The sequence below is a fragment of the Aristolochia californica genome, unplaced genomic scaffold (genome assembly GCF_029961685.1).
Source record: "Aristolochia californica isolate CCGP_79_NKW_82.1479 unplaced genomic scaffold, dmAriCali1.0.hap1 SCAF_14, whole genome shotgun sequence".
Classification (NCBI taxonomy): Eukaryota; Viridiplantae; Streptophyta; class Magnoliopsida; order Piperales; family Aristolochiaceae; genus Aristolochia; species Aristolochia californica.
In genome coordinates, this window is record NW_027181815.1 from 3,919,052 (window position 1) to 3,931,352 (window position 12,301).

Consider the following 12,301-nt stretch of genomic DNA (forward strand, 5'->3'; position numbering starts at 1 on the left):
AATATGGTCGCTTCGACTTTTGCTTTTTGTTTGTCAGATTTGTCGGCTTGCATTTGTTCTCAGAGGAGCTAGTTATGGAGGAGGAGGATCAGAGAACGAGAGAGTTGTAGCTATGATGTCAATTCAATAGTATAGCAAGAATGGAAAAAGACGCAGAATAATCTCTATTGATCAGTGCTCACAGGTTGGTCAGCTCTCCTCTATGGCGCTACTCCCGTCAATGCGAGTCTGCTTTGGCCAGAGAATTTTCACTCTTCCCTAAGGGTCGACATTCTCTGAGTTAATCTGAATACTTCAAATTGGACCTCAATTCAAATTTAGCTTTGAGTTGGATTTGAGTTTTAATTTATATTTAAAATTATAAAAATAAATAAATAAATAAATATTATGATGGACTTAATACAATTGAATTTTGAGTTATATTAATGTATAATAATTAGTTTAATAAACTTATAATAAAGAGTGTTTATTTCATTAGCAAATAACAATATTAGATGGGACCTACAAAAATTAAATTATCGATCATCTTTAAGGTTTGAGATAAATAAGAACAATTATCAACCAATTAAAGAAGGAATTGACGAGAATAATTAAAATAAATAATATTTTTGTAAAAAAATCTATATAAAAAAATCTACTCATATTCTAACAAGCCAAGATCGAGATTTTCTAAACTTAACTTGTTATATTTAACAAGTTTTATTTCAAATTTGAGATCAAGCTTTTTCTAGAACAGTTTGCCAGCCTGTTTGGTTTGGTATCACCCCTACTCTCATAAGGCAATAATCAACAATCTTCACTCTACTATACGCGCAATTATCCTCATTAGTACAAAGAAACTCTAGTATAAATAAAAAGAGCTTTCGTACTTGCTGGTTTCTGAACGCTAACAATTATATTACAGCTTTTGAGCCGTATGATTTTCTAATACGAACTCTCGCTGACATAAGGATTTTTTTGCAACTAAGAATTGAATCGATAGCCCAGTTAAAAATTTTCAAACGGAATGGACCATATCCCAAAAACCAGACCCTTTACAGCCCTTTCCTTTCGGCACTGCAAACACTTTTTTGGAGAAATGCCTACATTTTTCGGACAGATGATTAGAAGATTTCAGACAGGCATTATATTCTTTCTTTCTCCAGAGATGAAATTAAGACAAAAGTGATGGAGATATTCGTTACTTTTGAAAGCAGAAACCCCACCAACCAACAAACATGACGTACCTAAAGGTAACAAAACATAATGGATCAACTTAAGGCACGTAACAAAGGCTCATGTAAGTGATCCAATGGAAAAAATGCCTTTCTCTCTCTCTCTCTCTCTCTCTCTCTCTCTCTCTCTCTCTCTCAGAGTATGAACTCCATCCAAATAGCAAAAACATTCAAATCAACAACAAGAATAAAGATTGCAATGGCCAGGAGGTTGACATCTCATACTTAACCCCCAAAATCCAATGCCTATCTTCAGGTATGCCATAAATCTCCTTTGACACATGAGTGTGAAGTGATCAAGCTCATATTTAATATACAATAAAGAATGACCAGGAGTAATGCAGATCACTGATGGCAGCTTGAACAAAGCAGGAATTTCTCTCTAACAGAATCTTAGATGGGCTCCCCAGTGCTGTGAAGCTTCAGAAATGATCACCCTCATGAACTACGAGCATGAGATGCTAGTGAGAGTTTCTTTTATGTTGGTACACAGACAATTTTTACGCCGAGAGGAGAGACAATATAAACTACCTACTTCTGTGGGAAGACGTCATTGTATCACACGCAGGTAAGAAGATGTCCACTAATTTCTCTTGCTTTGTCTGGCGTGATAGCAGAGCAATTTTAAAGGCCAAAACAGCCGGAAGTCTTGCCAGGCCAGAATAACTTCTGCTATTGTATTCTATCCATTAGAAACTCCTGCTTTTTTTTTTTTAAGGATACCTAAAACACGGCTTTGGTTTTCTGTCAAGGATTTTTGCATTAAAGAAAACGTCTATTGTATATGTTCATAAAAATGGCTACCTCACTAAATATATTTTGTGCAATTATTCCTAAAACTATGGTGCTCAATCCCACAACGAGGATAAACAAAGAGAACAGGAGGCCGCACTCGTCTGGTTTAAAAACTGTACTCAAATGAGGAGAGAAATTGTTGTAAACTCAATATACAAAACTGGCACCTTCAGCTAAATCGGTTACAGAAATACAGTCAGCCAAAATGTTTCTAACACACCTAAGCATTTATTTATTTTTTTGAAATATAACACACCTAAGCATTTATACCTACATAAAGGATACAAAATTGGAAGGGAGAGGGCAAGAATAAAATCTCCGAACAACAGCTATGACAAAGCAAGGGGGATGGGTGAACTCAAGTGTTACCTTAAGAGATCAGTCAAAGGTCCCAGCTTGGTATATAACATTTAGTGCTGTTCGATTGTGCTCAGCAACCTGTTCTATTTACCGAAGCTCTGCTAATCTGTCTGGATCACTAGCAAAACTACCTCTAAGCTCCTTTGAGATCCTTTGAACATTGCCAAAATAATTGTATTTCATCATTGACTAGACAAAAGAAAGGGGATTGCTAGTTAGTCTAAATTCTACCAGCAAACAAGAGCACTACAATTGCTTCAGATGCTCCAGAAGAAAACTTACAGTGAACTGGGTTTGGAAGGTTGATTCTTAAAGAGTACATAGGATATGTGATCAGGAACATGAGCTTTTTGTAGCAAGTCAAAGTGCTGAATAAACCTCTGGGCCAACAGGTAAGATGCAAATGTGAGAGGATTTCAACCACCAACACAAAACACATTTCAAAAAATATAGAAATGTTATGAGTACCTCTTGCTCATTATTAAAAATGCTTGGCTTCTGTGCGATCATACATTCATTACTTAAAGCTGCAAGCACCTGAAGAAAAATGTCAGGAGTTTGAATTTTCCAGTGAAGAGTAACTTATGCATTAAAAAAATGTTTTTTCCCCAAATGGCGGCTCCATCTATCATCTATAGTACCCCAAAAGGGACAAACTTTAAGCAATTTTCAAAGAGGAAAAATTACGGTTTATATGATGGTTGTCCTAACACAATGTATGGTACAAACCTAGCAGCCAAGTAGGGGTGAAGCTATAACCTCATAAAATATACACAGGACCTTATAAAAAAAATAAAAAACAGGAGTGCTTGGAACCATGCTTCTCAATTGAAGCAAAGTAGTTGAATTGAAAACTAACATTCTCATCATCTTCAAACTTGAGTTCTGAAGTGCAAGTAAAATCTTAATTTTTTTTCCCTTCTAACCGCTTTGTAACTATGTTAAGGCAGTCTAAAAGGTGCCCTTATTTAACTATGACACCTGAAATCAGTCCTCATTTAGAAACAACACGGAGCTAATGTTCTCTTTTGGAATAACTTGACATTTGAAAACCTGATATAAAAATAAAATAAAAACTAAAAGGAAAGTCTCAAATTACTATTGCGAGTCCTTCCGAGAGACAAATGTAACACATTAAGAGAACTAGTGGTGAGAAATGAGTAGCATCAGTTACAGTTTCCTTCGTATTACCCCTTTTCTTTTTATTTTTATTTTTGGTTGAAACAATCAAAGAAAACCATGGCATGTAAAATTATAAACTGGCAAAACATAACCAAACGCTTTGAGAGAGAATCGAAGAGGTCAGGGTACTCACAGGTGTCAGGACTTGCAGCTAGCCTCATTTTGTCTTTTCTCTACGAGCTTGACCAAAATGATATACAAATACCAGTAGACCATACAGTGCCCAAATGGAGAATAGAGTTCAAGTTCAAACCCCAGCATGAGAAAGCGAGAAGCAATCCAGAAAGTCTGTTCCTCTGACCAGATAAGGAGAAGTTTTGACAGTTTCATGCAAATATTCTGCCCAGTCAACCAATCAATAATTGCATTAAAATTACTTGTAAAAACTGTTTTCATGTATTATCATACTGAATTTGGATTTTTTATCAAAAAAGAAAAAAGAAAACGACTATGTGAGTTACTAATCTGAGAACAAAGCACCTGATCAACAGAAAATTTTAACAACTCCCAAACTCCCTCTTTTAAGGCCACATTCAGCTGCAAAAATTGCAAACAGTGAAATCCACAATAGAACTGTTGCAATTTCAATCTGCAGTCTCTGTTTTACTTTTCTTCCCAAAATAAAAAAACAGAATATGGTAGCGAATTATTTTTTAATGCATTCAAATTATTTTTTCAAAAAGCAAAACTGATACAACTCATGTGCATCCCTATTCTTCACCTTTGATTTACAGTAAAAATAAAATATTCCAACCATCCAGGCCAGGCATAGAATCTATTTATTGAAGGAGTGTCAGGATAAAATTGTGAAAATTTTGGTTGTCAACTATGAAAGGCAAATTTGAAGACATAAGAATTTAAAGAAAGACAATAAAAGTTTAGAACTTAAGAGCAAAAGGGATAAATAACTATGGCCAAAAAGCTCATAAGAAGATAGGAAAAATGAGAAGGAAATAGTTAGCTACCCAACTACAGCATAGGTTATATCGGCATCATACTTGTGCCACAAGCTTGCAAATACACATAGTTTGATGAAAACATTTGGTGGTCTAAACCATAACCACCACATCCAACCATGGATGAGATCCAAAGAAGTAAAGAGCTCCATCACTAGGGCAAATTGATTTGTCAGTCTAGTTCCTCTACCTTGCTATTGGCATCCAGAGTCGGAGACCCAGTATAAAAAAATTACAATGAATTATCAATTTTATGTAGAGAAGAATATCAAATGCACAAGCACAAGCCTTAAAAGCCAGAAGAGATGAACACTACCTGAGGATAATAACAGAAAACAAAAGAAACAACCCAAACTTCAGAACAATTCAAGTACAAACCTGCACTGACGTCACACTCCAATCTTGCAAAAAAAATCCCAATTTGCGCCTTTGCCATGCAGTATTTGTACAGAGAACTTAGAGCAAGTTGGCGACCAGCTACATCTCCATAAATCCATTGATAAAAATTAGACTGAGACCTAATGAAAATAACAGGATTCTGTATCAACATAAAGATGCAAACATTTCAAAAGGAAAAAAGGAACAAATACTATTTTTTAGCAAAACATACTAGTGGCACTAACCTGCCCCAGCTGTAAAGCAACAAAATCACTTTTTATGAGATTCTTGATTCTTTATAACATCCGGTAATGATATGGCTCTAGATATTACATCATAGAAATAGTCACGTCCATAAAGCTTTCCATCTTGAATCAACAGAATCTGTGTGTCAGTCAAATTATCAGACCCAACACAGAAATTTTAATTAGAATGTAAACTAACACAATATTGATACAAAATATTCTGAGATATTTAAGCATGCAGAGGAAAAATATGAGACAACTCTCAATGTGGATTCTATTTCAAAAAATAAAAATAAAAATAATTAAAAATCAATGTGGATTTTTTGTGCAAGTTTCAACCTACAAATGCTCTTAAAGGGCCAGCACAAGAAAACAGTAAAAACTCAAAAGGTGCTACAAGGCAATTGAAGAAATTGAGGGCTACTGTTGGTTAAGAACACATATGAAGAGTAAATTAAGACAGTCAAAGAGTGACAAAACAACAACATATCAAAAATAACAGAGTGACACAACAAGAGAGATTTTTGCTTTAACATTACATAATGTCTAATAGCAGGAACTAAGAATGACATGGAATAAACCAGATAAATAATTGCATAATCATTGAATTTCTGTAGCCATTAAGAATTGATCATTTTACCTTTACTCTATAGCTGCTCGTTAAAAAACCTAAAAGGCATCACCAGCAATGTACAGCAGTTTTAATTGTACATTTCACTTCCTTGGATAACTGCTTTGGCCTGATTTCTTAGATAACAAACAGTCCAACAGCATGAAGAAAGAGGAATTGTGAACCATGCCCATTTGGAAGAATATATCCAACCCCATGGCCAAGTTTCACATCACAAGCTTCTTTTTTCCTCTAATCTGCTCCATTTTCATTTTTCTCCTGCTGAATTATACATAACCAAGGTCACCGCTCATGTTTATTATGTTTGGTTATATACTGTCTTTAGTTAATGGCAGAATTCCCTTGAAATTGTCAGGATTTAACTTCCGAACTTTACCTCATGAGTACGCGCGTATCAGAGACAACTGAAATGACAGAATTGCATGTTGCACGTACAATTCTGCAAAATGAGTGCAACAAGGCATGCAAAGATGTTCGCTCAAGCTTCAATAAATAGATGCAAGAGAAGACAGTTTGTGCAAGAGAATGGCCCATGTGCCATGTTGCCTGTGCAACAGAACATTTGAGAAAGAAGACACTAAAAAGTTAATTATTATGAATAAAATTTAAAATTGGGAGACATGGTTAAACTAACAGTACCACGCATGCTAGTAGGTGATCCATTACATCAATGGTGCACTGAACGTCGATAGTTCTCTCATGATTGAAAGGAATCGAGGCTGCATTATTCTCAATAGCTTCTTCCACAGACCGATATCCACAACTTTTGACACCAGAATCGATCTTCGGATCCATTATCTAGTGTGGAGTGTGACAAGAACGAAGTTAGAGTCTACTTAAAAACATGTAGAAAGAAAACAAAGCATGGCAAAAATAACTGGAGAGTATTTTTTTTATAAAGACAAATCAAGTGTCAAAATTTAAACACATACACCATTTGGAATGAAATAAGCGCAGAGATTTCTGATCTTTGTAGTTTTCTCACTGCTGCCATGCAGCACACCTTCATAATCTGGCCAAAAGGGAGGGTCTCAAGCTTAATCTTGCTGAGGGAAGTTCTCTCCCTCCTGGCAATTGCTGCTTGAGGTATTTCCTCCTATCCCCCTTGTATACTATTTTTGTTTTTTTCCAAACAAACATTCTCATCATTCCCAAAAAAAAAAAAAAAGGAAAAGCCTCAGGATTGCACAAATCATGTTTGCAATCACCAATAAGTTTGATGGACAGCCTTCAAGATAATGCTTAAGGAGCTCTTGAAATTTTGAAAGATCATATGATCACCGCAGTATGTGTCGTAGACTTTTTGTTTGCTTCTTTTTCCCCAATAGTGAAACTTATTTATCAAAAAAGGTACTTAGAGCAGCCAGGAAGAAGTCGAAGATAATGGCCCTATAAATATAGATAAGAAATTACAAAGTTGTTTGCTTAAGATTTTCAACTTCAACTACTTTTAAAAAATGAGAAATTTCATTAAGAAAAAGTAATAAATCACTGAGAGGCTAACTCAAACAAGGAAAACAGGGAGAGGCCAAATAAAAACAATAAGCAATAAATTACAGCAACAGCTAGCAGATCATTTGCATCCTACTAATGAGTCCACTTGAGGATTAGCCTCACAAGAAAAATGCAATTGCTTGACAAAGAAAAAGTGAGGAATATCCTGAAATTCTTTAAAGAAGTGGCGCAAACATCAATGGGGATCACAGTCGTCAGTAGACCAACAAATAGCCACGTTGGAGTCACCTTCCACCAACAAGGAGGAAAGATATCAACTGCGGAATACATTGAAGCCAAACAGGAGACCCCAAATCTAATCTTCCCCAAGAGTCATCTGCATGGGGCCCAAGTAGGGAAACATGGGAAGCAGCCTCATGATCAAATGAGTGGATAGCCAAAAATGCAGCTGATTTCCAATTGCACATGCTCGCACTGAGATATTTCTAAAACCTTAGAAAGGATTTTTGAAGTTTGCAGCTACACCATAGAAAGGATTTACATTTCATGAAAGATGGTTTGCACTGAGGAAAAGAGTAAAATCTAAAAATTATATAATTTGTAAGTAAAATAAGATGTGCTGTCTAGTGGAGCATCCCAAAAAAAAAAAAAAAAAAAAAAAAAAATTGAACTAGGACTCTTACTTCCCAAGAACTCTACTTAAACTTGACTCTAGTCTCTTAAAAAGCAAAAACATGGGAAGGTTTCTAGTGTGAGATCTTGGGTTCATGTCTCACCTGGGGGTATGAGGTGGAGTGTGGGTGTGAAATCACATTCCAAAAAAGAATAAACTTCAAAGTAGAAAGGACAGTAGGTAAAGTCAAACTTCTAAACTAAGAAAATGTTGTAAATAAGAAGCCTCCTGAAAATACACTTTCCAGAATAAGAAACATCTAATTGAAAAAAAAAAAAAGACAGCTTCAAAATTTAAAAAGAGCTATGCTTTCTACTGCGGTTGCTTCTCTGCTATTCTAGCAGATCTTTTAAGTTGCTTTATAAGGAATGAGTTATTTGAATCTGTTCTTCCTCTCCAAATGGTGAATCATACTAAGAATCATCATTTATTGATGCATCAGTACAAACTGAGAGGGGAACGAGTGAAATGCAAAACTTCTTAAACACGTGAATAAAATGAATCTTAATAACCAGGGGGGCATGGTTCCAAACAAGATGCTGATAGGATCAAAACAAAATGTTCACAAAAAATGTTCTACCTCAAAATGTGTTGCTGTTAAAGCTGAATATAATGTGAAAAAATGTTATTCAAGACTGAAGAGTACCTCCAAGGCGGACATAGCAGCAAAGAGACTGAAATTTTCTTATGACCATAAAAAAGAAAGCAAAAAACATCATTCATTAACCATATATTTTGAAGATTCTAAAAGAAATGCAGACCGAGAAAACAAAAGACTAAATGAAATTAATTAATAATTTGAAAATGAGTTTGAGTGTTCATAACAAAATGACTTCTGATGCATACTGATGAAAATGACACTGTGAGTGTAAAAGAAAGTTTTCAATCTTTTCTATTTTGAACTTACGGAATATTTCATTAATAACTAACGAACAGAATATACCACATTAAGAGGCAAGCTTCAATTGTCAATTAAAAGGGGGAATGGATTCAAACCAGTAAAGAGGGTTGGTAAACCTCAGCTTTTGCAACTATGTCAGAGACACTGTTGGCAGCACGAGGACTGTGCTGCCAAACTACTGATAATGGTACAATGGTATAAGGAAGTTTACAATCTTTCCCTGGGGAATCCTCCAATAAAAGGAATTGAATAGAAATGGCAAAAAGCATCAGAGGAGAATAGATGAAAGTGTCACTGATAGCACTTCGTGGAGATATCAGGAGTCAGAGAAAGACTTTTGAGTTGTTAAAGATGAAAAGTGTACGGGCACTTGTTGCCCAGAAAAAAAAAAACAAAACAGTGGATGTTCCTAAAGCTTTCAAAAGCTAATCGAACACAACATTTTAATTGACTAGAGTACTAGCATTGAATTAGTCAACCATCGGAACTCAAACTTCGATAGGCAATAATTTTTACAAGGCAAAAATAAATACCGCGAGGTTAATTAGCCTGCCATTAACTTCAGGAAAGAAAATATGCCGAGACAAATTCAGGATGTACAAAACCAGAGATAAAGCAAAATGCACACAGATCCATTGTCATTCGCGTCCAACACTAGCATCCGTATCTAAAGCCCAGTCCATCCGTAAATCTCCTACAGCTCAACTTGGCCGACACATTATGAAAAAAAGAACGGAGAGTTGTGCGGTGGAATGATGGTTATGGCACACAGACATCAATCATTCGCAGCCAAGGCAGGAAATATTCATCCAATACTAGCATAACAGAGAAAAAAATAGAAGTAGAGAGAGGAGTGGAGAGAGAGGGAACATAAGCTCCATACTGTACATGCGGCGTCCAAGAGGGGCGATACGTCCGCCCAAACTGTCTGTTCGCTGGGAGAAGGTACGGGAGGAATCGGACCAGGCGTACTTTCTCCGCCATATCAGCTGCCCACTGGAAGCGCAGCCTCCTTCGCAAGGGGGAGCGGATTCTGTCGTCGCCAGTTTTTTCACATTTACGAAGGGAAGAAAGATCCAGTGAGACGGATCTCACCGCGGAAAGCAGAGTGGACTAAGCTTTCCAGGCCAACTTCGAATACACTTCTGTTAATATAAAAAAGTTTAAACTAAAATTAATAAAAATATTAAAAATAATTGAAAATAAAAATTAAATATACATTGATTAAATAAAATAAAACGATTAAAAATAAAGTAGCAATTAATAGTAAATCATAATTAAAAAATGATTTAAGGTAACCTCTTATTTTTAATATAACAGGATTTAAAAAAATATTATGTCAGTGTGACTCGCGTGAGTTATGCTGGATCGTCTTCCTAGCCCAGCATTGAGCGGATGGGAAGACAGTTGCAGGGGGACAACCTTAATCCCCCAACAGTTTTGTTTCATTTAGCTTGCAAACAGAGAGAAACACAATAGAAATAGAAAAGGAAAACAGAAACAACTTAAGTGCAATAATAATAGAAAAGAACAAGAGAAACTAAACAAACAAAAGTAATAGAAAACATGGAACTTAAGAAGAACCGGAGAGAAACTAAAAATAATTTGAAAGCAGTAGGCAAAATGGAACTTACCTGTTGAAGTAGCATAGCAGAGAGAAACAGATATTGTAATGGCTTTTATAAGAGCATGATGCTAGATCTGTTCGTGGTTCTCTCAGCAATCCAATTCAATTTCGTTTCCCCGTTTTCGCCTGTCCAAGCCAAATATCCATTCGTTCTCTCTGTAATTCCAGTTTTTACCAACGGAATCATTGTTTTGATTTTTATTCTCATTCTCTTTGATGTAAATACCCTGTCCAAATCGATACTTTCCTTTGATCGACATAAGTTGGAGCGAAGAAGAGATTCTGCTTTGAATAAGCGAAGGAGAAGAGGCGGGAAAACTGTATTCGTTTGAGTATGTATTCTGCCTTCTCGATGAGGAGAGAAAAAATAATCCTTTTACACTCTAAGCAGCTAATTATCACCTTATCACCAGGAAACGAATACGTACGCCGGTAGAGCCGTACCAAGGGTACATGTCTATCAGAGTCTGTTGATTCAGGGCAGATCAATCTTTCCATTGATTCGTGTGAGAGACATTTGAGAGCTCTTTCTGTAAGGTAGGAGGTGCAGAAAAAATGTCATGGAGCCCATGCTTTGTTTGCTGAAGGGTATTGTGATATAAAGTTGTTTGTCTCATGACTTTTGCTTGTTCCCTTGCCAGACTGAAGAGACGGGCGGATTAGACGATTAGTTCCTCCCTTGAGTCTGGGGCCAACGAGGTTTGGAAAGTTGTTCTGATTAGAACGAGGAGTGTCCTATACTTGTAGGATCCTATGAGCCGTCGCCATGGAGGCTTCTCTGATTTTCTTCTTGAGTTAATTGGAGGTGGGGACAAATGTTGAGGGGTTGGAGCAGAAACTATCGATGGAGCTTTCATGGTGGTAGGAATTGAGACATAAACGATGTGACTTGTGATGGAGCACTGATTGGCAGCGGTTCAAAATTTGCCTCTTGCAGATGAGTTGTTGCTGTTTGATCAATTGCCTGCGAGAAGACAGTTTGGAAGCCTTTGCTCATTACCAGAGGCTTGGGCTGTTGCGGTTATTTGTTAGCTCAAACAGACTACTCTTTCTTACAGTCAAACACTTCCTCACCAAATGAATGATTAATTTGCTTTGTCCCTAAAGACGTCAAGGAAAGCTAAGGTCGTATCCCTGGACTAGTTTTGGAGCTACAAGATTGAAAGGAGAAAACAAGTAAATGTTTGACGAAATGCCATTTAGAGCAGGTTTCTCTGCAATGGTCAGGCATCTAGAACAAGTTTTGGTCCTTATGGTTGTCGGCAGGGCCTTGTTAGTTTTGACAATCAAAATGATTCAAAGGTAATGGGATGCCTTGAAAGTTTGAAACTCAAATTCTTATGGTCACTATTTTAATGGGAGATAATTTGAAGAGTCAGTAACAAACTTCCACTGCAGCTTCTTTTGCCTATAAAATTCCCCCAGAAGATCTGTCTGGCATAAAACCAGGAAGGTCCAGAGGAAACCAAAAAAAAAACGAATCAAGAACATCCCAGATAGAAAGCATTAAAGAACAACAAAAAATGACTAGTAAAATGGTCAATCCGTCAGAGGGTCGAAGCATTTATCAATAACACCACCAGAATTAGTCGTACATCCCATGTTTGTAAATGGATTGTAAATGGAAGTCAAGGCCTGCAACTAATCAAAAAAAAAATTATCATTTATCTGACCCAAATCCCATACCCCTAAAAGGCGTCCAGAAAGAGCCACTGCCTTGGGCCTCACTTCTCCCTCCGTACAGCCGACAGCAGCCACTTCTTCGTATTATAAGCAAGAAACAAGCACAGATTCCAAAACCCAGAACTCAACTTGTGAAAACTTGGAGATTCAACGTTTCACTTTCAACTTCAAACTTGGGAAATCGCCATTAATATTTTGTCT

The 12,301-nt window shown here is 36.5% G+C and overlaps 1 protein-coding gene across 7 annotated transcripts; it reads right to left on the minus strand.

The window, feature by feature from the left end:
- Nucleotides 1-2,114: 2,114 nt before the first annotated feature.
- LOC137950357 (uncharacterized) lies at nucleotides 2,115-10,522 on the minus strand. Of its 7 annotated transcripts, XM_068796769.1 has the most exons (11): nucleotides 10,425-10,522; nucleotides 9,679-9,935; nucleotides 6,401-6,559; nucleotides 6,138-6,307; nucleotides 5,131-5,269; nucleotides 4,886-5,025; nucleotides 4,032-4,088; nucleotides 3,685-3,890; nucleotides 2,838-2,906; nucleotides 2,652-2,749; nucleotides 2,115-2,558 (listed from the first exon to the last, which is right to left on the minus strand). In XM_068796769.1, the coding sequence occupies exons 2-5, from the start codon at nucleotides 9,772-9,774 to the stop codon at nucleotides 5,260-5,262; spliced, it is 435 nt and encodes a 144-aa protein (XP_068652870.1). In that variant the 5' UTR covers nucleotides 9,775-9,935; nucleotides 10,425-10,522; the 3' UTR covers nucleotides 2,115-2,558; nucleotides 2,652-2,749; nucleotides 2,838-2,906; nucleotides 3,685-3,890; nucleotides 4,032-4,088; nucleotides 4,886-5,025; nucleotides 5,131-5,259. The 7 variants fall into 7 exon arrangements, 5 of the variants coding, with proteins under 5 accessions (XP_068652870.1, XP_068652871.1, XP_068652874.1 ...); XM_068796770.1 differs by lacking the exon at nucleotides 4,032-4,088 and having other exon boundaries at nucleotides 4,886-4,984; XM_068796773.1 differs by lacking the exon at nucleotides 4,032-4,088 and having other exon boundaries at nucleotides 2,838-2,896.
- Between the last annotated feature and the right edge of the window lie 1,779 nt (nucleotides 10,523-12,301).